A 27108-nucleotide genomic window follows, 5' to 3' on the forward strand; every position below is an offset into this window, starting at 1 on the left:
TTCTCTATTAAGTTTGCTTGGTTTGTCATCACCAAAAAGGGGGAATTTGTTGACCCACAGGGTTTTGATGATGACAGGCAAACTTAACTAATAAATGTTTAAGTTTCTATGCTAAGAAAACTAGGAGTTCCAGAGCAGGAACAAGAGAAGGCCAAAGCATGTAGACTTGGACAATCAGAGAAACTGATCAAGCAGGCATAAATAAGTTCCTGATGGGAACATGGTTCGAGAAGTTCCAGAGGTGGAACAACCAACATGCGGAGCAACATGGAACATGAAGACATGAAATAAGAGTTTATTTTCTAGGATTCATGTAAGTATGTAGTAGCGTGAAAGGTAATGGAACAAGGTGTCAAAAGGAACTCGTGGAACTTAGAGTCAAAAGCATCTAAGAGTCAGTGAATATGTTGCATATTATTATCGTAATCTGTAGGGATTTATTTAGAGTTTTGTTTCTTAATAAATCTCTACTTGGTTAAGAGTTTTAGATAATATGCACTAGTTATTTTAGGATAAGATTTAGTTTTAAATAAAATATAAGTTTTAAATTAAATCAACTTTAATTAGGATTCTGATTTTAATTTCATCTTTTATTTATTTTTATCTTACCTGCTTTTGGAAAATAAAGAGTCAAAATTTAAAATACGTATAATGAGTTTGTGAGTGTTGGAACTTGTAATGCAAGTTCCTTCACGAACAAAATCTCATGTATTTATTTCACGTTTATGAAAAGGTTTTCAGTAAAATATTTTTGCATAAGAAAATAAATAAAAAGTGAGTTTTGGAAAAATATCTCCTGGATTATGTTTTGATAAAACGTTGCTTTTTCTCCAAGTATTTATTTTCTTTTTATTTCCTATTTTTACTCTAACTGTTTTACTGTAAACGTGGTATAAGTTGTGCCCAAGACTTTGACTGCTTTCTCCCCAAGTTTCTCCCCAACTAATTGATCATGGGTAAGTGCCTAGAAGTTAGGAAACTTACTGTTAGTGGAGGAATTAGTGGGATTATGGTTAAGTCTTGTACACGCTATAAATAGAGGCTTATATCTTCATTCCAAAGTGTCTGACTTGTGTCATTCCATAAGGGTTGGCTGTGGAATAATGTTATAGAAGAATATGTTTTTCATTCCACATTTTTGAGTCAGTTCCTACGAGTTCCAAGTTCCTACGAGTGACATGTTCCCCATTGGTTTTTCACGTGCTACATTCTAGAGGGATACTAATCAATTATCAATCATCAATATTTTGAGAGTTGGTCAAGGGTTGAGTGAACTCTTGTAATAGGGAATTGGTCAAGGGTTTGAGTGAATTCTTGTATCAAGTTTTGGGCTGGAACTTGAGTGAGTTCCTGATGTGTATGGGGCAGGAACGTGAGTGAGTTCCTAATATGTATTTGGGTAGGCTTTGAGTGAAGTCTATGAGAGAGAAGCAGAGAGACTTTGAGTGAAGTCTAAGAGTCAAGAGAGACTTCTAGGGAAGTCAGTGAGAGCGTAGTTGTTTGAGGGAACAACTATTGGGAACTTGAGTTCGTAGAGGAACTCAAGTAATGGCCAAGTTTCTTATAGGATTGTAACTGAGTTGTTGCCCTATAGTGAAAAGAGTTTGAGTTGAAATCCCTAGTGGGTCGAGGTTTTCTTTCCAGTTGGGCCCTGAAAAGTTTCCTCGTAAAATCTCTCTTGCATTGTTTCTCTACTTGCTTATGTTCTTTATAATTCCGCAAAAATTGGCTAGCAAGTTCCATATTACAATTCACCCCCCCTCTTGTAGTGTTCCATCCAAATAACATATATATATATATATATATATATATATATATATATATATTTGATGGAATGGAGGTTTATACTATTTGGCTCAATTAATATTGTTTAATCGATCTAGATTAAATATTTTAAAAATTCTCAATGATACATAAATAATTAAATATATATAGCTAGAATATGAATTATTTCTAGCTAAAAGTTATAAAATAAAATAAACACAATAAATAAATAAATTTATAACAAAAGAAGCCATGTAATATAAGTGTTCTAGATAAGGCATCTACTATTATCATATTATGTATGTATCTCTTAATACTTTGATATTAAAGAGTCTACGATTTGTGTAAAGTTTTTTAACTCGTCCATGCATCGAAAAATAACATCGATATGATCATTCATTCATGGCAATGCTTCTTAGACTGCAAACCGAAACCCTTTGCATCTGCTCTTTTCATGATCCTCAATCTCTTGCACGACTCAACAAACATACTGTATGTGCCAATTCAAATCAAAATTCTTGTTAGTTAAACACGTCGATTATTTAAATACCTTCTACGATACGACATTGTTTAAGCTAAGTTTGTCGAGGAACAAAATTGAAAACATACAATTCAAATTGAAGCGGTTTAATTAATGAAGAACAGTTCTCATATGAGACCGTTATATACGTAAAACCACTGATGTTGGTAATGAAAAAATAGGTGATTATTTGGATAGAAAATATAACCATTTGATCGAGTATACATATCAATAATTGTAGAATATAACTATTTGATCACACTGATGAACTATTTGATTAAAATATTTGGTCTTTATATAAGATGGTCATTTATACATATACATAAGACGGTCATTTATAAATTTTTGTAATTATTTAGTCTTATACATAAGACGGTAATTTATAAGCTTTTGTAATTATTGACTCTCATAATCTTATTATCTATCTATACTAATATATTAAATGGCGTTCTTAAAAACGTATACGTGTCACGTACGTATACCTCTCCTTACTACGCCACGTCACCACTAATCAGCATCATGACATGTCATTGACAACCAAAAAACATGTAAGCAAGGATCGAACACAAGACCTCTTTGTTAAAAGTTCAACGTCCAACCATCTTAACCAACTACAACTTGTGTTATATATTCTATATAAACATTTATGATCTTTTTACAATAAACAACAAATTGAATAGAAGTGAATGCAAAAAAAGGGAATGATTATTCAATTTATAAATGTACAATTATTACTTTTCTAGATTAAGCCTAAAAAAAAACTCAGGGTAATAGAACGTAATAACGAGTAAGTGGTTGAATAATTATAGAACATATTACATGCATTCAGGGTAATAGAGTGTGGAGTTTCAGCTTGGAAGGTTATTAATCGGAAGCTAATCTTGTGTGTAACCCCATAATTCTATGACGACCCATCATATACATGGACACATATTTACAACAAATAAATCCGAATAACAGTCAAAACCCGGGGTAACGCCCGGACCACACACTAATTTTACATAAAAGCTAAGTCGAAATATTTAATCATTATTGAATATTAAGATACTCTAAAAAAGATTGTAAAATCAAATAAAATGTGCGCTTTATATCGGGAATTCAAATGGCTAAATAAAATAACCTCAACTTTCAATTAAATACTACTACTCCTATAAGTTTTTCTTTTGTATGATTCAAAGGAGGAAGCAAAGTTTCGAAAGAATACTACTATGAGTACAAGTAGTTACTCATCATCTTTGCTGAAACATAGCCTTCTCGAATAACACATATAAGTATCACACGTTGATAAAAGATGAAAGAGGTAATCACTTAATTAATAAAGTCAATTATGACGCATTTTTTCCCCATATTTTCCGTTTAACAAACAGTTATTACACCTTAGACTTCTTTTTTTACGATTCTAATCTCGAGCATCTTTATTACGAGTAATAAACTATTTGTAGTTAGGTATGTCACATCAACTTTTCAAGAGACAACATTTTTTACCTACAATATCACTACAAGGTCAATAATTGTTGATTAACGACGGGATTTTCCGTGAAGAACCCGTCATAAAAGGGGTCCGTTGTTAATGGAAAATCCCGTCGTTAACCCGTCATAAAAGACATTTACGACGGTTATATCCGTCTTTGTTGGGTTGTTATCCCCGTCGCAAAAGCCCTTTTTCGACGATTTTTACCCGTCGTTAATTATTAGGTTGTCATAAAAGATACAAATTTTTGTAGTGTTAGTATGCACCAATAGTTAGCTAGTTAATTGCTTGAGTTTTTTTTTAACTCTTTATTTTTATTCAATTCATACGTTACATACCAAATAATAATATAAATACAGAAAAAAATCATTTTTCCAAGCTAGTTAACTTGGTAGAACTAATTTTCTTTGTCTAGATAACTCAACTAAAATGTCCCGATAATTTAGTTATTTATTTGAGGTTTTTGGAAATTACAACCAAGTCCCTAAATAGTAAATATAACATCGTAATTCTTGGCTTTATGCCTTTATTTTATTATTATTTTTTATTTTGGTAATTGTTCTACATGTGACATTCAAATAGAGAGATTGTTCGCAATTAGTGAAATAATAATATATAAAAGACATAAAGCTCCGTATAATTAGCGTATTACATTTCCGTCAAATGGAGCCAAGTGAAATAAAAATACTCCCTCCGGCTCTTTTTGTTTTTTACGTTTGTTATTTTTCACGCGTTTTAACGATTAATTAATTTGCATCGAGATTCCTCAATTTTTTTATTTAAACAAGATAAATTACGTTTATTTATAATGTTTTCACTTTTATCAAAAATCTGATATTGGAAAATGAGACAAATTTAATGTCCCAATGGAAAAGTGTGAAAATTTTAATGTCCCAATGAATTTAATTGGTTAAAATAATAATTGGACACAAATTTTGATAGAATAATAAGTCATTTATAAGATAATATAAAAGGAAATGTAAAGAACATTTTGAAATACCCAAAAAAAAAACGTAAAAAACAAAAAGAAACGGAGGGAGTATCCTTGACAAAACTGTCCTAATTGACAATATGTTGTCAAAGACAAGGTAATGATGTTATGAATTATGATGGCACGCAATTGCAGAATATGAAATAATTACAGTGTATAATAATTTATGTCTTGACTATATATATATATATATATGCAATAAGATTTTCGAATCGACAAAAAAAAATTGTAAAATTATGATTAGTAATTATGTGTAGTTTCAAGTATGTCGGCAAAATGTGGTCCATATATCTTTAATACTAATGCTTTAATTAACTTAACTTTTGCTAAGTTAGCCTTTTATGTAACAAGTTATAAGCACAAGGTATTGCTTTTGGAAAACAAAGGCACCCTAAAAAGAGGAAATGTTATTGGATTTAAAGTTGATTAAAGTTTGGATTTAAAGCAACTTCTTTCAATTGTTATATTACAAATTATATATTACAACTAGAACATACATCGATACATATATGTCCTTAATGATATTATTATTAATTGGTTTCATGATATACTATGTAGGTTTGAAATAACTACGCACCTCCACACTTCTTGTATGTGGCCAATGTGGGTAATATAGTCTTACTCATAGGAAATATTAAGAAGTAAATATGATTTATGCAAAGGAGTTTGCACATGGTAATTTAATGATTACCTACTGCCTAACGGTTGGTAATTTTTTTATCTACCGTTAGGTAGTCGGTGAAAAAATTTACCGACAACCAGTATATACCTACGGATTATTGCCAATTGTTTAGTAGTAGGTAAATAAATTACCGACCGTTTTTCGATGTTTATTGACCGTTTTGAGCGGTAGGTAAAACTGCGGATTCTTGTAGTGCACTTTGCATAGGATTATGGAGATCGATTAATCGAATTAAGGGAAGTGGTTTCAGAGAGGTTCTAATGATATGCTAATCGATCAGACACTATAGTGGAGTACAAGAATTACGTATAAATTCCTAAGTTTTTATGACGGACCTAAGTGTCAATCATTCTTCTCTATACCATAGAAGTAGTTAAATACTTGTATTATTATCTAAAACAATCATTATTGTAGACAATTAAAGTAAATTTATGAAAATATGCGAAGTATATAATGTTTTTGTTTTTGTCAAAACTAATTTTCTAAACCGACACTTTCTTCGGAGTCGATTGAAACAGTGTAACAGTACATGATACATATATAAGAAGCTAAAGATGAAAATATTCCGTATTAAATTAAGTAAAACCAAATATTAATTTCTCCAAGAGGTGCATGATTTTGTTACGCTCTTAAATTAATTTCAATTTAAAATATATTAAATGTTTAATTTAAAGTCCTTATTTTAGGAACATACTACGTACAAATAAGTTAATGTCTAGTATAAATTATGCATGTACATATACAAAAAAAATTGTTCATCAAATTAAGGGAATACTATAAAGATCTATACTTGGGAAGACATAATTAAAGAGATGAACTTACTTCCATGGGACATCACCAACAAGTAGCCAGTCTCCATCTTTGTCTTCATAAATGGGAACGTACTCTGAATTGTCCGCATCTTCCAATGCCTCTTCTGTTTACATCATTTCAATACTTTACCACCTTAATTTTACTCGTAATTTTGAGCCTCAAATCATATCAATTAACTTAATCAAACATTAATCAGTAATTAATAAAGTAAAGCATAATGATTAATGATCATTTAGCTTATCGGAGGTAAAAATAAAACTCATAAACTAGAGTAATGGGATTTTTTCATATTGATCGCCTTTTAACTTTCAGGTTTTTTTATTTACCACCTTATAAAATGTTATTTTATATTTACCACCTTTATTTTATGAAAATTTTCATATTCACCACTTTTTAACGAACTTCATCCTATTTTTCATCCATGTGAGCTCCATTTAACCAACTTCTTTAATTTTCCTCCTCTACCATTAGGTTTTCAATTAAAAAAGTTAGTTAAATAGCGTTCAAATAGACCGGAAGATGGATGAAAAACCGTTAATAGTTGGTGAATTTAAAATATTTCATAAATTAAGGTGGTAAATATGAAATTACATTTTTTTTTTTCTAAAGGTGGTAAGTGCAAAAATATAAAACTTAAAAGGCGGTATATATCAAAATCCTACTCCTTAATTAACTATATATATATGTGTGTTTCAAAGGGAAATGTTTATGTTAGACAATACCACGGAGTACGTTACAAACTTACAATAGTTTACAATTTTATTAATCTCATTTACCCTTTGAAGTTCTCTCTACGCCCAGAAAAGAAAGAAAGTTATACTTGGAATTTATTTATTTTTTGTTAAGTAAGTGAAATTTATTACCTGATCCAATTGAAAGTTTACAAGAAAGGAAAGAAGTAGACACATATTATACTTCGATATTATTTTAAACCTTTAATTAGTAGTAGTTCTCTATGTATAATGTATTGTGTTGGCCTAGAGAAACTTATTACGAAGTACTTCACATTGTTTTTTCTATGGCCATATTATTTATTTATTTTTGCATGTTTGTCATACATTTTTTAGATTCACTAAATGACCAATTAAGACAATTAGCTATGCACATGAGATAAATATCTAGGTACTACGTATGTAGAACCAAATTAGCTAAATAATTGCCTAATTATTTCGTTCTTTACATAACAAAAAATCTAAAATAGCTTAATTACATTATTTACAAATATAATTGATGGGCCTTTTCAATTATTTTCTGAAAATCTTACGAAGCATAATGTAATTATTTTATATATTGGATTATTGGTGCATGCATAATTATAAATTTCATGATCATGTATACTCCAAAATAGTCTAAAATTTATACACAGATTAACGAAAAATGCTATAAGAGGGAATTAATTAAAAAGAAGTAATTAAACTTACTAATTCCAGAGCAGGTAAAGAGATTTTCAACAGCAGAAACAAGTTCAGAATACTCTTGATAACAATTAACATCAATTTTCCTAAGAAAAGGAACACCATCCATGCTAATCTTGATTAACCTCTTAGAAGCTTCCATGCATTCCTTTTCACTACCAATGCTCCTCCTCCGGTACGAGCACACCGGCGGCCACCCTACCGCCGGAACCTTGTTACTCGCCACCACCGCCACCGCCACCGCTACTTTCTCGGTGTCGGAAAACACCCTTTTCTTTTCATTTTTTATCTCCCCTGATTGGTCACATGAAGGTCTTGTTCCACCAGGAAGCCCTAGCCTTAGCTCAGTGATCTCATGTTCGAATCCCAACTTTGACATTTTTCTGTGTTTTTTTTTTAGTGTTTGAGATGAAGTTGAATAATGAGTTTCTTAAAAATGGAAAAATAAGGTAAGTTTTTATACAATGGAGAGGAGGGAAATGATCAAGGACAGGTCAAAGAGTGGGAAGTGGTCGGTCACATGAGAGGCAAATGTGGGCCACCCTTTGTATTAAGGAAAATATATACGAAATACTCCTTTTATTTATTTATTTAGAGGTAACCATCGTAACTTTATGTTTGTTAACGCATAACTTAAATCATAAATATCACTAATTATTAAAATTATGAAAAATGGATATTGCAAAAATGAGACGAATTTAGCAAGATTTCACATGATTAAAAGGAAATGTATGTCAAGATCTCATGTAATAGTACTCCTTCTGTATTTTATTTGAATGATGCATTCGGATCTGCATATGGTTTAAGGAGTGTGAGTTAATTTTATTAAAATACGAAGTAGAATAAAAATGGGATAAGTGGAAAAAAACAATTGTAATAAAAGATGAGAGAGAGGGGACCACCATGAGAGGAGAGATATATATTACAGTTTTTTCATGAAATGCCCTTGAGGTTTCACGAAATTCACCAAATACCACTGCGTGTTTCAAAATGCATAGTATACCCCTATTTATCTGTACTGTTCATTAAATGCACCTGTACTTAACGGACGTTAGCCTGCCGTTAGCTGTGTTTTACCATTTTACCCTTAATTCGTATTTGAGTCTATTAAGGATGAAAAACCCTAAAAAAAATCAAAAAATAAAATAAAAATACCCATCTTCTTCTCGTTCCCTCTCATCTCCCCTGTTCTTCTTCCTTGAATTCTACTCAAACGCTACAAATTCTGGGTGTTCTTTGGGTGAATTCGCGACAAAAAGGGATATTTGTCGCGATTTCGATCTCACCCCCAATTCATCAATGGCAGATTCACCTCAAATTACTCAAAAACACAAGCAGGGGTATTTTTTTCGTACTGTTTGGATATATATTTGACGCGATTTCGATCTCACCCACAAACTTTCTCTCTCCTCCACTCAACCAACACCACTTCTAATTTCATTCACTAAATTCTCCTTTCGAATCTTCAATCAAATAATTGTTGATTCTTGAATTCCCCAATTTCTAGGGTTCATAGCTTTTATTCGCCAAATTGAAGGATTTGCCCCAATTCAATTTTGCTGGATTTTCGATTGCCTTAGTAATTTCTTTTGCAATTTGGTGTTCCTCAAATATGGATTTCTTGAAGATTTTTGAGCAATTTTGTGTTTGCAAGAATCCGAAAATTGGTGATAGATTTTTGATGTTTTTCTGCGTTCTTCGGTGTTTTTAATTGAAGGATTGACCGAATTTTTATCAGTGGTTTGGTAGCAATTAGTGGTTTCATTGCTTGGAGCAAGGCAACCTCATTCCTAAGTCGGCAATGGATTTAATTGAAGTCTTGTTGAGGCCAAAATTCAGGGTGTATCAGTATCTGAAGTTTCACTTCAGAAGGCAAAAGCCCAAAAAGATGAGCGTGTGTACTGCAACAACTGCAAAGCCTCAATTGTTCTGCATTACTAGTATCTCTGCGGCTGGAGTCTCAACATCTTTCTGATATCAGGAGCACTAGCTAGTAGCTAAGTAGAATTCCTTATCAGTTGAGGTCTGGTTTTATAACTCAAAGAGTTTCTTGTATGACTCCCCCTGGCGTTACTGGCTTATTGCTCACAATGACACACATTGTTCAAAGTTCAGTACCCCAAAGGCTTATCCCTCTATTTAGCTTATGCCTCTCAATTTGGAAGCCCATCCATGCCGAGATACTTAGTGTTAAAGAACGCTTGCTACCAGCCTACTAGCATACACCTACAAAAATGGAACAGAAATTACATGACTATGAATATGAGTTACTGTATGTTTTCAATTAGAAATATAAAATTTCAATAATTTCCCAAAAAGCGAACTGAATTTAACAAACTGGAAATGGAGTATGTAATTAAATTTCTAGATTATTATTAACAAAATCATTTATGATTTTTCTCTTTCACTATGGTGGTTGTAATTTATGTATTACGTACCCGTTACTGTGGCAGTAGCCATTTGTACATTATGTCTTATTTAAGTCACAATTAGAACTTGTTCCGTCTCTTCTAAGTACTTGATTAGGAAAATTAGAAATGCAAACTAGCCGTTAGATTCAAATTCTGCAATTTAAAAGCAGTTTGGGTATTTGGTGCAAACAAGTTCACAAATAGGGGTATATTGTGCAAGACGTTTATAAATAGGTGCATTAGGTGAATTATAAACATGACTTAACGGAGGACTAACGGAAAGTCAAAATATGGGTATTTGGCGAACATTACGAAAAAATAGGGATATATTATGTATTTTAAAACACGAATGAGTATTTGGTGAATTTTGTGAAACCTCATGGGCATTTCATGAAAAAACCGTATATATTATAAAAATGTAAAAACGTTTCGAAAATAAAAAGTGTATCATTTAATAAAATATGACCTCTTTAGAAAGTGTCATTTAATAATTTAATAAATACCGATATAATAATGGGATGCGTGGGGTACACATAATAAGATCAGACGGCTAGTATTTTGTTGATTGTTTGGTTATTTTGGTGGGAATTTGATTAATTGATTATGGAAATTTTGATACGTTGGATGGAAACATGGCATGTGAATTTTTGCCTTAATGTGGGAGGAAGTAGGGTACATCATAACACTAATCGTGGACATTTTTAATGTGTTCGTGTCAACTACTTGTATTTGTTATGTATATATGATGCATCTTTTTATGACTCTTGCTTCTAATTTAGAGGTAATGGATTGAAATGAAAAGACATTCAACAAAATATATGTTTTTATCTTATTATCTAAACTTATTTTAAATTGCGATAGAAATTGACGAATCGGTTTACCTATGACTCTGTGAGAGGAAAGTTGAGGTGGAAAAGCGAAATATCACGATTATACAATTTTTTGTAAAAGAACGAGTGACACTTCTTCAGTTGTCATACTACATACCATGTTACTCATTTTCTATCCTTTACATAATATTAGGCACAGTCTAGCAGTTGAGTAAGAGCATCTCCAATTAATGTTTGTAGTTAGAGACTCATTTGCAATTTGCAAAAGTCTCAAGCGACTAGCTTAATCATTGGAATAATTTTGATAAAAATAGTTTGGCCTAGCAAATTATCTTGGATTGGGAAAAATCTGCACAATTGGAAGGCAAGTTTATTAAAATAAAGTTTAAAATTAAATGATACATTAAAAAGTGTACCTAATTTTATAGAAAGCTAGTTTGGTAAATTAGCTTGCCATGGGGACATAACTAGCTAGAAAATAAATTGGCTTAATTAAAATCTTAGTTGGCATGACAAGCTAAAATTTAACAATTAGCTTACTATTGGAGATGCTATAAGTGTAAACTTGTTTTTTTAATTGTGATAGTAATTGGCGAATTAGTTTACCCGTGGTTGTGACTCTGTGAGGGGAAAGTCGGGTGGAAAAGCGAAATATCAACATTATACAAATTCTTGTAAAAGACAGCGTGACATCTATTTAATTGTCATATACTTCCTCCGTTATTTTTTAAATGACACAATTATTTAGGCACGTTTGCCAATGCACGATTTCAAACATTAACATCTGTAATTGTGTATCGGAAAAAATTATAAAAAGTTGATATTTAAATAATATTTACTGATACGAATCTAATAAGACCCCACACGACTATGTTTTTTCTTATGTATAAATCACAAAAGGAAGTCAAAGGTGTTTGTGTGAATAGTGTCTAAAACCTCATTGTGTCATATAAATAAGAACAGAGAAAGTATAGCACAAGGCATGCCACTCATTTCCTACCCACTGTACGTACATACAGTTAGACATAGTCAAACAGTTAAGTAAATGATGGTACAATAGGCATTTGACTTTCGTATGTGGATTTATTAAAAAAAACTGATTCAATCCGATAATAACATTTTCTTACGGTCTCGACATGTATATGAACGATAATTCCTCCATAAATGTACTATGTGTCATCCAACCCGATCCGTAACGGGCCGACGACCATAGACTATTTTGACAGCTCTAATTGTATGTTAGGTCTAAATAGGCAAATAGACAAAACGGTCCAAACTAATTGACAAAACCTCTCTATATATATATATATATATAGGCCAAGAGTCTTAATCGATATTCTAGAATGGACAAGTTGGGACCAATTACAATAGCCTCGTTTTAGTTGATCTTAACACTTTGATTTGATTTAATTTAGTTTCTAGTCTTTCCACATTATGATGTTTCATGTCATGTGTGTAAAGAAAATAAAATATTCTTGTATGTACGTCACATTTAGCGTACTAAACCATAATTATATGTAACAGACTGTTAACCTAATTACTTAATTAGTGAGTAATGGGCCGTTAAAAAAAAGTCTAACCTTGATTAGGGGGAAAAAGAAAAGTCTCTTTAACAATTATGGGTGTTTTTCGTGCTGTTTTTCTTGTACTCCAAATCATCACAAAAATGTTATTAATGCAAAATTAATATCACAAATGTGAACGGGATGAACAAAATTATGCTCTCTAGCTAGGTACTTATGCAAAATTAAATTAATCCTAACCAAGTTACAAATTCCATGTTCCATGTTCCATATCGTGTAAGGGGCATTTGGTACGCACTGGATGACGAGAATGAGGTCAACAAAGGAAAAGAGGAGGAAAGGAAATTGTTATATTCGTTTTTAAAAAGAATATGCCTCCTATGTAATTAGAACTTTCTAGGAGAATTCTAATTTCCTATAGTCAATCAAATAAGAACACTCAATTCCTAGGAAATTAAAATACGGATAAATCGCAAATAGAAGGGGGTAAAACTCAATGTTATGACTCCAAACTTGATCATATTAGTTTCTTATCAAAGATATTGTCTATAAGATAAATACCAATCATTCCCAAACATAAATATAATACCAATCATTATTCATATATACTACATCCATATTTATAAAGATATCAATCATATATCTACATAACATGTGCATAGATTTCTTAATAAGATTTGATATTATGATCCAACATATTGTTGTATGTTTCATATTTAGTAGGAAGCCAAAGAATATCAAGAATTTAAGCAACCAACTCAAAATAACAAAGGATATCACATCAAACCATCTCAAAAAACAAATTTAATTTAGTATCTTAGTTTATCATTGTGGTCACTATATATGTTGCATAATATTCATTCTAAAGCATAACTTACAACATGCACATGGATTCAATATAAAATTTAATTAGAGAAAACTAACTTGGTTTCAACTACCATGCAAAGTCCAAATTTTGCCGACATGGGAACATTTTTAGTTAAACTCAACATATTTGGTTGATTTCCATACTACAAATCATATATTAGGTGCAGTATATAGTCCATCTTCCATTTCCGCATAATGCATGTGCAATCATATGAAAGTATCACCCATTTGTATGATTTAGTTAGGTGTAGATTATCCTGCTCATTGACTCAAGCTTGTTAATCTTGATAGTTTTTAATTACTCATTTTATTAGTTTGTTATTAGGTCTTGTTCGACAAAACTAGCGATAGCGAATATCTTTTAATTAGTTGTTGAACAGTTTGTATCTTTTGATCTAGTTAATATTGATCACTATTAATAGATAACAATTATCTGTTGTAGTGACAATTGATAGAATGAGTGTTTGGATAAAGTAACATCTGGAATTATAAAATGCAATAAAAGCTACATAAAATGTTAGGACGATGATAAAGGTCGCAAGTTGCGACAACATTTAGTGGTCGCAATCTTACGTGTCGCAGTTTAATTGGTACATATAGGCGCCACGTAGGATACACGTCATTATAATATTTTTACTATCAATGCAATATTTCTACTATGAAATATGTAAATAAGGTAGTCGATATGAATAAGGAAACAAATTAGAATATTAAGATTTTCCTACTTTTTTTTAACATGTATAATAGATAATATAAGTTAAATATTTTAATTTCCAATTTAAAGCATGACACATAAGCATGTCATGTCATCATTGTGACACGGCTTAAAGGTCACATGTTGCGACCTTTATCATTTTCGAAAATGTTAAATAATAATAATAATAATAAGACAAATTTGTCAAAAACTATCTTATAAAATCACTACAAGAAATTGTACTATTAACGACGAGAAATCCCGTCGCGAAAGACCAATAATCGTTGATTAACGACGGGATTTCCTGTCGCGAACCCGTCATAAAAGGGGGCCGTCGTTAATAGAAATCCCGTCGTAAATCTGTCGTAAATCCGTCGTAAAATACATTTGCGGCGGTTATTCCCGTCATTGTTTGGTTGTTTTCCCCGTCGCAAAAGGCTTTTGCGACGGGATTTTTGACCCGTCGTAATTAGGTTGTCGTTAAAAATACAAATTCTTGTAGTGAATTATATTTTTGCGAAAAACTATCTTATAAAAATAATATTGTAATTAACTACCTTATAAAAAAATTTATGTTGTAAGATATTACCTTTTCTGAATGATGAAGGTTGACTCAAAATTTTGGGATTGACTTAGTCTTATGCATCTTACGTGCTACTTAATTACCTTTTTTCCCGTTACATACCACGTGAGATACTTTTAGTAAAGTCAATCCCGGAATCTTGAATCAATGCTCATAATTATATAAAAGGTAGTATCTTACAACATAAAGTTTTTATAAGGTAGTTAATTACAACATTTCTTTTATAAGGTAGTTTTTCACAAAAATTCAATTTTATAAGGTAGTTTTTGACAAATTTACATAATAATAATAATAATAATAATAATAATAATAATAATAATAATAATAATAATAATAATAACTTTATTAATACATTGATTCCGGCCTAGTAAGTATCCATCTAAACAATCATATATTTAAGATAATAGCTACTAATTATACCAATGAGTTAAACTACGATTCCAATCATGAAAACGAATATAACGCCGTATATAGGTACATAATACATTACGTACATTAGTGATAATTAATCATATCCAAATGAGAATCTATTAACCGATAACCTCAACGTCTAAGTGTCTAACCGATTGAAGTGTATAATTAAGTTCTTCGGAACTAATTAAGCATCTATTTGATTATTCAAATAATTAAATAAGTGATTAATCGAAATGAATTAAATTTCTATTTAATAATAATAAATAATATTTTCATGGAAGTTGCTTCTTTCCTACCGAACTATATGTTCCCGTTGGGTAGGCAGGGCATAGAAATACAAATATTTTGACCCTACGATAAAGTTGCACGTGATTTATAACCCATGATCCCCCCCCCACCCACCCCCCCCCCCCCCCCCTCTGATTTATTTTGTCTACTAAAAAAAAAAACTAAAAAAAATATTATAATAAAAAACCAACAAAATGATGCATTGATGCCCATAAGATTAATAAGTCATTCATACAAAGAACAATATGACAATATAATCCCATGCATAAGATCTTGCTACCACTTAAGATTATAAAGAAAGGTAAATTTTATATAAAATACTATAAACAAAGGTTTTTTTATAAGATTTTTACTTCGAGTCAATGAGCCGATGTTGTTATAATTAAAGTAACCCTGCTATACACAAATGATTTAATTTGATCCGATAGTCATAAATCGGACCCAAACTTTGTAGGGATTGGTCAGGCTCGTCCCACTCTGAATTTTTTTAGATTATTAATAAAATATATTTTGTATTGTATTTGACTAAAACATGTATAAAAAAGTTATAGCATAGTGATTATTGTATTATTCAATTTTTAAGTTAAAGATTAGGAAATCAAAATTCGACCTAGGCGGCTACCATAACTTTTGGTCCTATACCCACGACTATTTTGTTCCTAGTATAAATTAGAAAACATAATTACATTAGTTTCATAAAGGTACTCCATACACATTGACTCATAAAGGTATTTGTTTAGTGGATAAGGAGAAAGTGATAGAGATTAGGGTTTGGGATAGAAGTAATATAGTGTTTGTTAAGAGGATGTGGATCTAATGTTAGGGATAAAAGTCTCTACTATTCCTCTTGTATATCTAGAGAGGGGCTGAGGGGGGTGAGTAAGGGATAAAAATTAAGTGAGAAAAAGACAATCTTACCCTTAATTAAAGGAACAAAGAAGGAGGTAATTGGAGATTTAGTAAGGGTATTATAGTAATTTTCGTACTTATCCAATCTTATTCCCCAACCATAACAAACAAAGGATAATTTAACACCTATAACTAGGTAGTACTACGTATATCATAATCACATACACCCATTTGTACAATAGGTCTCAGGTTCGAATCCCCCCGTCCCCATTTGTAATTTATATTGCCCTGTGGCTCATTCGCACCAAAAAAAAATAATCACATACACCAACTCTCTATATATTCTTATCTCTGTTTCGAAATAATGGAGACAGTTCACCTTTTCACGCTTGCCAATGTAAATGGTTGATCATTAATATATCTAATTTTGTATTCATAAAAATTATAAAAAGTTGATCTTCCGAAAGTACATTTCGAGACGAATCAAACAAAATTTCACATCACTATATTTTTCCTTACCTATAAATCACAAGTGATGATCAAAATGAAATTTATGAATAGTGTCAAAAGTCAAAGTGTCCATATTAATTATTTTGAAACGGAGGTAGTACCTATTAACGCTTTCAAGGGTAAAATTGTTCATTCGTACCATATTTTTAAAAATCCAATAGTCCTGTTAGAATAATGCATTGAATCGGTCAAATTCCTTACTGCAACGCCCCAACACGGGGATCACGGTATCTGTTACTCTAGACTAGGGTTATCTGTTTTGGGCCTATTTTCTGGGCTTTTCCGCATCTGTCTAGAGAGTACTAGATAAACTCTCTAGGTCATAACCGAGTTGTATTCTGTAATATGTACTCCTCAAGATCAATAAAACTTTCCTCCTCTCTACCTGTGGACGTAGCTAACACATTGTTGATAAACCACCTTAAATCTTTGCGTTCTTTATTACGTTAATTTAATATTTCTTCGCATCCGTTATAACAAGTCCAAAACAATCAAATTGCACGAGATTAAAAGCTAGTGGTAGTTCATTAGTTTGTATCCAAAAGAAGTACTCGTCAAGAGAGAAGGAGACAAGCCTAGAAATGGATATAAGAATTCCACGTCGCATGAAGGTGATCGTTGATTGAGATATGAAATGGGTGGTTCGATCATGTTGAGAAGTTTACGGTCAATTTGGGTCCCTGGTACACGTGAAACCCTCGTGGGCATATAAATTGTGCATGAAAAATTGTTCAAAACTCATGCATGAACATTATTTGCCAATCTAAAGAAATCGCATTTACTAACAAATTTAGCTTTACTAGGTTAAATTAGCTACAAGAGAACTACTTACTAGTTACTACTCCGTATGTATCTTGTGACAGTTCTTAATGTTATTTTTCCCCTTTTCTTTACGTGATATTTATAAATTATTAGGTCAGAATTTTACACACGGATTTGGATATAATGTGCTATAGCTATAAAATTGGAGAGATAATTAAGAGATCACATCCATACAACCAAGGTCAAGTTTAGCTTAGTGCGGAATATCTAGCTAGTACATAGGGCCGTTTCTGGGAATTTAGAGGCCCTGTTCTTATTTTATTTTATTTTATTTTAACGTGGAGGCCATTTTCTTAAGAAATTGATTAGTAACACTAAAAAAACAAAAAAACAAAATGTACATATTGGGAGTTGATCTTGCAACCTGTGAAATATGAAGAGAATGTTGTACCATTAATCCACAAATTAATTAAGTATATTTTATTTGCACGATTTACTATATACGAGTAACCAATAATTTAGCTATGTAAGTTACCACTAATTTTTTGGGCCCCAAAAATTTGGGCCCGTGTGCTGAAGGTCCTATTAGACCTCCTTATAGACGGCCTGCTAGTACATGCATGATATGATTCTGGCCATTAAATTGACGATTATAAGAATACATAATATTGACATTATCACAAGTTTTTATTATACATAGTACGTAGCTAGTATCATATATTTATCCATAATTAGTTAACTGTTTCATCAATGTAATTCAAGATCAATTCTTAGAGCAACTCCAATTGTTGGAAAATGGACCTGCTCACAAAAAAAATAAAAAAATATGAGCAGGTAGCCCACCATTGTTGCAATAATGACATCAGCAACTACTAAAACATTGTAGCTATTTTGGGCAGGTAGCTCAAAAAATAAAAGGGGAAGATATGAATTAAATATTACAGGGAGCTACAAGAGATTGTAGCCCACCAATGTGAAAGTTTATAGCTTAAATTAATTGTAGATAGAAATATGATGTGGCAAACTTAGCTACATCACCTTGTAGCCCACCATTGGAGTTGCTCTTAATCCCCCTAGAAGTAACCCCAACCGTTTTTCTAAATCATCTTATCTATTTAAAATATATTGATACTAAATTAATTGATATATGTATTGTGTTTGTGGTTTATTCGGGCACATACACAAAATTAATTCTATGTAATAACACAAGAAGTTTATGGTTGATTTTTCTTAAAAAAAGAAGATAAGACTAAGAATGAGGAGACACAATTAGAAAGAGAAACTTCATGTTAGTTTGCATGACAAACTCATCAGTTTTTCCATTGTTGTAAGTACGGAAGATTTGCGTAATGCATAACCATAATTCATCGAAAAAAGTTTTTTTTTTTTTTCTTTTGACATACGAAAAAGGATTTTAGAAAAAGAAAGCCATAACCATAATTAATTGAATCCATCATATCACCTTTTTTTTTTATGGTTCTTTGTGTATTTACGTGGGCTTTTGCATTGCGGAAATTGTGGCAAATTTTACACCCTTTTTCTTTTTGTCATTATTTTTTGGGTGTAATAATTTTTCTTTGTCATTTGTGAATTGTGATGATGATGACTGAAATCTCCGTGAATGAATGAGGGGAGGATAGCTAATTAAAATAAAAAAACATAAAACAAAACAAAATAAGGATGAGCATTGTGCTTTTACTTGCACATCACACTACAATTGTTTTTATATGGAGTATGAAGTTTCAAAAAATTCGGAGAATTGATTGAAGAAAACTTAGATAAATTGCCAATTTGCCACTTCCTTCGTGTTAGATATTGTAAAACTCAGTAAATTATATCTCTGAGAGAATTCTATTCTCTATCACTCTGTCTTATTTTGATAAGTGACATTTATGTTTATAATTATATTATAAACTCTCTCGTTTAGCCAAAAATGAAAAGGATTTGAGCTTAAATTCAGGAGTCGAAGAACCAACAAAATGGAGAAGATCAGAAGATGTGCATAGTAATTAAATGTACCAATTGTCTGTTGATTAAGTGGTGATTGGGGCTAAACTTGGTAGGAAGGACCGCGTGTTCAATCTCCCGCAACAACAATTGGGAGGTATCAACCCAAAACTCGTCCCAAATCCAAATTAACCCTAAAGGTAAATCGGGTGCTAACAACAACAAAAAAAATTAATTAAATGTACTTAAACTAAGACGAAAATATGACATTAATTATTCTATTGATCCACAACTATCATCAATAAAACCAAAAATAATATTGGTAATTTATATTTTTACAACTAAAGGCCTTAGCTTGTCTGTGGAGAATGCCTCTTCGAGTTTTACCTTTCTTATCTGTAGGAGCTTAAAGTGTAATTAAAGTGCCAAAATTAGTTGTTTTAAAACGTTTTCACGCTATATTTTTCTTGCTAAGGTTAAAGTAGGGTTAGAATCAATTGGACCTGCACATCACTCTGCCAATTTTTTCACCAATTTTGTTAATCAAAATTTTCTATTGACATGTGGATCATAATACTAATTAATAGAGTAATAGGGCATGCATAACAATACTAATATATCCTATGTATAATCTTGTTGGTTAGTAGAAGAAAAGTAAATTGATTTGAAACCCTAAAAACATTTAAACATCCCATAAAATTTGTTCACATGTCGGATTGTTTCCTTTTAATAGTAGGGTTTGTGAAGGAGACAACGAACAAAATGTCCAAGTCTTTTTCCTACCCTATTTAGCTAGGGCCACTTATCAGGTGCGGCTTTTAATTGTCTTTATTCTAAATCCATCGTTATTCTTGTTCACATTTTTAGATGGCAATGTTTGCTAATTAAAACAATTCATTTCTGTTTAGATATTGTATAATTGCGCAGTATTTGTGACAGATGGCTGAAAAACATCCGTTGGTGCAGGCAATTAGTGGATTATGGACAAAGGTGCACAATGAGAATGATGCACATGCAAAAACATACATGAACATATATGCAAGAGCAAGAACACGATATTGCGGAAAAAGAACATGATAGAGTTAAAACATGATATTGCGGCAAAAGAAACTGCGATATATTATTTCCTTTTATTAAATGTACAAATAATAAATCTATTCATGTTCTTTTACGTAAGGTAATGTTCTTTTAGTTATATATATACTTGTGTTGTTAAGGTAAATTATACGTAGTATTCATTGTGCACCATGCTCCACTATCTACGATCTATGTGTTAGATCAAAGACCTCTTGTTATTAATATCAGTTTTTAGTATTTGATTTTGAGATTTTATAAGTCATATATACGGAGTATGATGATATTGGTGTATGCTTAGCATCAAATTATTACGAAGTACTTAATTGTCCTTGTCATAATCATATACATTAAAAAAGATAGCCTGTTTTGGGTCGGCCCAAAAATATGGCCTGTTAAGCCAAACTTTATAATCTAGTAATTAATTAACTACATAAAAGTAGAAAATAGATTACTACACAACGGGGATCTGTGGCGCAATGGTAGCGCGTCTGACTCCAGATCAGAAGGTTGCGTGTTCGATTCACGTCAGGTTCAAAATCCTGGTCCCAACAGATCAATTCTTTTTTTTTTTGTTTAATGTTTAATAACTTTTTTTTTTTTGTTTTATTTAATGTTTAATAACTTTTTTTTTTTTGTTTTATTTAATGTTTAATAATATATAATCTTCAATTAAAGCTTACTATCATGTCAAAAACTAAGTGGAATAGTGGATGTCAAATTGTCGATTAACTTAATCGATGAAATATTAAGAAAATGGTACCTAAAACAGCGAACAAAATCCTTTTAAGCCATTTGTCTGCTTGCCCTCTGAGACTCTTCTCTCTCCGCCAAAACAAACCATGTCAACCACTCATATAAACCTCTGACTGTGTGCCTTCTTTAGAGGAAAACAGGGAATATCCAAAAATAAAAAATCTCAAATGATGCGTAGAATAATAATATAATCTTGTGGATGGAAACCAAATACATATATTAGATAAATAATATATGTATTCCAAATTAGCATCAAACCGACCTTAGCTCAGTTGGCAGAGCGGAAGACTGTAGTGGTAATCACAGATAATCTTTTAGGTCGCTGGTTCGATTCCGGCAGGTCGGACTTTTTTTTCTTTTTTCAATCTTAAGTTTTTTAATTTTATGATATCTAGCAATATTGATATCCAACGTATTCATCATTTATATTATATGTTTCTAAATTCATTTGATTGTATAAATCTAATCCAAGTAGATTCAATTTTTTAAGTTTTTTTAAAGTTTATGATATCTAGCAATATCGATATCCAACTTATTCATCAATTATATTATACGTCCTACTTCTAACTTCATTTGATTGTATAAATCTAATCCAAGTGGATTTAATTTGGTGCTAATAAAAAAGATTCATCAAAGATTTAAAAAACTATTTTTATAGGAGTATTATTTAAAAATAATATCTATGAACTTATATATAAACCCAGCCTTTGCACTTTTGTAGATCAAGAAAATAAAAGAAGAAAAAAAAAGAAGAAAAAAAAAGGAAAAAAAAGAAAATGGAAGGAGTGAAATTGAGGAAAAATGGGATGATGATGATCATGGTGATAATGTGTATTTGTATGTGCATGGTTGTGGAGGGAGACATTATGCATTGTAAATTGCCGGGGTGCTATGCCAAATGTGTGTTTCTATGTATGCCTTATAAGGCATGGCTATGCCCGGTTTTATGTTTAAATAAGTGTGGTATTAAGTGTCCAGATGAAATTCAGAATTATAAGTGTCAATTGGATTGTACTTCTTCTCGTTGTCGTGACACATCCAAAAATTCAAACATAGGTCTCTCTCTATTCTTTTTCTCGATCTTCACATTCTCTAATGAGTTGAGTTAATTAGTTTTTCAATTTTACAAAACTTACAAATTAAAAAGGTTTGGATTTTTCACTATTCATAAATCTAAATATATATAAGTTCAAATTTATCTAATACAAAGTATATCAAAAACATATGTTGATATGAGGGTGTTGCCGTGTCGGATTAACTCAATATATATACTCCTACTTTATAATGTTTAATAATAATATTTAGATTGATGGTTAAAGTTACGTTTAGTCACAAAATTCATACTAAGTTGTGGTCAAAGATTATAATAATATCTGTAATTTTTATAAGTTCTTTTTGCAAAAATTAAGAAACAAATGAAGTATGATTTAATTGTAAAATACTCAAAGGTCGATCAATCTTATTCATAAGATTTTATCATAAATTATCACAGTATTTATTCGAAAAAAACATTAATGTACGGAGTAGGATATTTTTGCACAAGTACTAACCTTTCATACAATTCTTTCTACACAAATATATTTAAAGATATTGCTTATTTTTAAAGAGTAAAAGGCTAACTATGGTTTGCATTTTTTTCCCTTGTTGCAGACATAGGTAAGCTGAAACCTTGTGTAGGAAATTGTGAGAACACCTGTCAGAGTCAACGTGTGCAAACCTCGCTTCCATAAAATTTTCACTTTTTGTAATAAAGGATATAATAATGACTCAACGTCATCTATTCCATGTATGAAATTCTAAGTGTTTTTCTCCCTTTATTGGAAATTTGAAAGATAGATTCAAAATCAACATGCATGCATTGCACATTTGCACCCTCCCAAAGTTTGACAATAGGACATTGTCTTTCTATCACTAAAACAGAATACGTTCCTAAAAATTCTCTGAAATTTATCAACAATCTATTCTCATTATCTACTAATAAAATAAAGAGTAAATTATGATTTACAATAATCATTAATAATTCAAAAATATTGTTAGCTAGATATTCGATAAGAGGAGACTTGAGTTTGATTTTCAATAAACCAGTACAAATAACTCAAATTAAGCTTGCATAAGATGTGATAATTAAAGGCTAATATTTTTCGACAAATTCCTCACCAGTAGACAAGATAAGTTAAATTTAGGTGAAAAAACACAACTTTTTGTCGTTAATGTTTAACATTTGATCTTTTTTAAATTCATATATAATGAAATATTGTATAAGGATTATTTTGAAAATAAAGTCCAAGATTTGTCAAAAACCGACCTAACTGAACTTGATTTGATCTAAACTGGATAAAAACTAAATGAAGTTCTAGAAATTTCACCAATTGCATGTACATTTGTACGTACGTATGTTATTTAAGCAACACACTATAAAACTATGATATTAGATTGGTGGACAATAACCCGCCCCCATAACCTAAAACAATATAGTTAATTATGCTCTTAAGTCTTAACCTAAAACCAAAATTATCGATCTCGATCAAGGTTAAATCCAGTACAAGTACTCCTTATAAGTTAAGCAAAGGTATTAAAAGTCAACCAACATGTAGGAAAAGCAATTCAAATCTCAAAAGATAAGGTTGTCAAAAACTGACCCGATTCTATCGACGTCCGATAAAATTGTAGTTATTCGAAAAAAATAATTTGGACATTTAGTCCGGCCCAAATTCTTATATGAGACTGTCCTCACCATCAACTGATGTTGAGACCAGTTCACACTTGCGAATTTAGGTATGTTACTTCTATAGTTTAGACATGTTACTTTTTTTTTATATAATTTTAGAGGAGGTAGTTTTTTTAGTTTAGGTATGTAACTTCTATAGTTTAGACATGTTACTTTTTTATATATATAATTTTAGAGGAATAACTTTTTTTAGTTTAGGTATGTTACTTCTATAGTTTATACATGTTACTTTTTTTATACGGAGTAGTTTTAGGGGAGACATCTTCTTAGTTTAGGTATGTTACTTTTATAGTTTAGACATGTTACTTTTTTTTAATAATTTTAGAGGAGGTATTTTTTTTTAGTTTAGGTATGTAACTTCTATAGTTTAGACATGTTACTTTTTTTTTTTTATAATTTTATATGAGTTAATTTTTTAGTTTAGGTATGTTACTTCTATAGTTTAGACATGTTACTTTTTTTTATACGGAATAGTTTTAGGGGAGGTACATTTTTAGTTTAGGTATGTTACTTCTATAGTTTAGACATGTTACTTTTTTTTATATAATTTTAAAGGAGGTACTTTTTTAGTTTAGGTATGTTACTTCTATAGTTTATATCTGTTACTTTTTTTCTATAGTTTTAGGGGAGGTACGCTATTGGTTTCGCGATCGTCACACCATCAAGTTGATGGTGTGACTGGTCTCACAGGAGACGCGCTGTTAATCCGGATGAGTACAATGACCCTGCACAAATCACACGATTATATCCGATCCTTAACCAACCGATGAGCCGATTTGACCGTTCTTATACTAATAGTTTGACCAATCTTATTGCATGTACTCGGTATTATTTTCCTAAAAAATGTCAATTTCCATTTTACAAAAAACATAAGGATCATCCCCGATAACAAACGCATGATTTTCTGTATTTTTCTCGCAATTTGGATTATACATCAGGGTGTACTGTGCTTAAATTACTGCACCCTAATGAATATACATTGAGCACCTAATGAACATATGGAGTGATTTAAATGTACGCGTACAAGTGAAATATTTAATACTATCCCCGTTGCAAAAAGATCTTTATACTATTTGTACAGACTCCGATACAATGTTTGACCGTTAATATATCCAATTCTGTATGGCAAAAAAATTAAAAAGTTGATATTTATAAAATATATTTCGGGACGAATCTAACAAGATATCTCATGATAATTTAGTGAGAAAATTTATGGTCAAAGTTTTGATTGTTGGACACATTTTTCAAAGCATAAAAAACTTAATGAAACGGATATAGTATATGTTCTTTATATTTAAAAGCATGTATAGTGAGTGTTATGTACCCGGGTACATAAACCACATTTTATTTTATTTTCTTATCTGTTCATAGTCTTCAAAATTTTAAGTGATACCGAAAGCAATAAAAAATTTGCGTTAGAAAAGCAGAGAAAACAATGGAAAAATATGGAAGTTTTCAAAGTAATTTGTATATTGAAATTGAGCAACAATCCGACCTTAGCTCAGTTGGTAGAGCGGAAGACTGTAGTGGTAAACACAGATAATCTTTAGGTCGCTGGTTCGATTCCGGCAGGTCGGATTTTTTTAATTTTATTTTTGACCTTTTTTTTAATTCCAAATCTTAAGCATGTTTAATTGTTTTATGATAACTAGCAAAATCAGGATCCAGCGTAATCCCCCAATTACATTATACATTTCCAAATTCATTTGATTGTATAATCTAATCCAAATGGATTTAATTTGATTGTAATAAGAAAAAAGAATCACCCAAGATCGATTTATCTACCAATCAAACTTTGCTTTGTGTAAAAAGAATATCGAAATTGAAATAAATATAAACCACTTCTTACCATCAAAAAAGTTATAAACCAATAATTCTCTAGTTTAATAAGAAAAAATAAATAATGGAAGGAGTTAATAAAATGAGGAGAAATGGGATTATGATATTGTTGATGATGTGGATTATGTGTATGTGCATGGTGGTAGAGGGAGACATTGCGCATTGTAAACTTCCAGGGTGCTATGTCAAATGCATGGTTATTTGTGTGCCCTTTAGAGAATGGTTTTGTCCGATTATATGTTTAAACCAATGTGGTACCAAGTGTCCAGATGAAATCTCGAACTACAATTGTCAACATAATTGCACTTCTACTCGTTGTCTCCCATCCAACAAGCAACCTTTAGGTCTCTCTATCTCTTTCTCTCTCTCTCATTATCTATTTATTTGTCTCGCATTTAGGGTAAACATGTGGTTCATTGCTTAATTTTTAATGGTTGTCTATCACGTAGTAGCTATCTTTTTTACATTAATTTTAAAATATTCTGATTAACATCTGTTCTTTGTTTTAGACTAGTTTCAAACTTATTTTCTATATTTTTATTTGGATATTGTTACGTATGTCAAATATATTTTCTTTCCAATATCAGTTTTTCTTTTTTTTATTACAAAAATGCATTTAAAGATTTTGTGGAGTACAAGTCCTAGAAAAGTCTTATGTATTTTATCTTTTTAGTACATAGTACTAGTGCTAACTTATGTTTGCATTTTTTTTTTCCAGACGTGAATAAGATGAAACCTTGCCTTGGCGATTGTGAGAAAACATGTCAGATTTGATTTAGCTCAAACCTACAACCATGAAAAAATAATTTCTTTTATGATGAAATATAATACTTGTAATAATAATAAGAATAATGACCATAGTTGTGTATGAATTTCTCCTCTAGGAGAACCACTTCTCAAAAAACACAGTCGTTTAATTTGAGATAAATTTTTTAGAAGTCCTTGTTGTATGTTTTCGGCCTATGATCTCGATCCAATACTAATAAGACATTCTATGGCCCATTATTTATTCCGCAATTTTAATTCAGTGACTAAAATTAACCACAACTACCAATTCAACCAATTCAACCACTTCAACATATTCATTTTACATGAGGAAGTACAAAGTGATGATAGAGTCACTAGTTTACATGATTAACTCGGATACTTTCTTAATTTGCATCCTACCAAGATGGTAAAGATGGTTGTGGGCCGGTTCGAGGCCCGACCCTGCACGAAAAAAGCCTGACCAGGCACGAGCACAAAAAAGTTCGGCCCGACACGAGCACAAAATTGTGGGGCGTACTTTTTTCACGAGCACAAAGTCACTGGAGTTGGTGTGAGTAGTTAAGGATCTATTGCTCCTTAATCAAGGTATCGGGATCGAACCTTGGGTAT

At 31.2% G+C, this 27108-nt stretch overlaps 1 protein-coding gene and 3 non-coding genes across 4 annotated transcripts; 3 read left to right on the top strand and 1 right to left on the bottom strand.

The window, feature by feature from the left end:
• Positions 1 to 1907: 1907 nt before the first annotated feature.
• On the bottom strand, positions 1908 to 8122 carry LOC110787752 (auxin-induced protein 22A). Its single transcript, XM_021992392.2, has 3 exons — positions 7663 to 8122; positions 6251 to 6344; positions 1908 to 2254 (listed from the first exon to the last, which is right to left on the bottom strand). Exons 1-3 carry the CDS (start codon positions 8033 to 8035, stop codon positions 2161 to 2163), a joined length of 561 nt encoding a protein of 186 aa, XP_021848084.1. The 5' UTR covers positions 8036 to 8122; the 3' UTR covers positions 1908 to 2160.
• Positions 8123 to 20873: 12751 nt separating this feature from the next.
• TRNAW-CCA (transfer RNA tryptophan (anticodon CCA)) lies at positions 20874 to 20945 on the top strand. Its single transcript has one exon. It is a non-coding gene; the product is annotated as a tRNA-Trp (tRNA).
• Positions 20946 to 21421: 476 nt separating this feature from the next.
• TRNAY-GUA (transfer RNA tyrosine (anticodon GUA)) lies at positions 21422 to 21510 on the top strand. The gene is given in 2 exon segments: positions 21422 to 21458; positions 21474 to 21510. It is a non-coding gene; the product is annotated as a tRNA-Tyr (tRNA).
• Positions 21511 to 25382: 3872 nt separating this feature from the next.
• Positions 25383 to 25470, top strand: TRNAY-GUA (transfer RNA tyrosine (anticodon GUA)). The gene is given in 2 exon segments: positions 25383 to 25419; positions 25435 to 25470. It is a non-coding gene; the product is annotated as a tRNA-Tyr (tRNA).
• The last annotated feature ends 1638 nt before the right edge of the window (positions 25471 to 27108 follow it).

Source organism: Spinacia oleracea, chromosome 4, assembly GCF_020520425.1.
Source record: "Spinacia oleracea cultivar Varoflay chromosome 4, BTI_SOV_V1, whole genome shotgun sequence".
Lineage (NCBI taxonomy): Eukaryota > Viridiplantae > Streptophyta > Magnoliopsida > Caryophyllales > Amaranthaceae > Spinacia > Spinacia oleracea.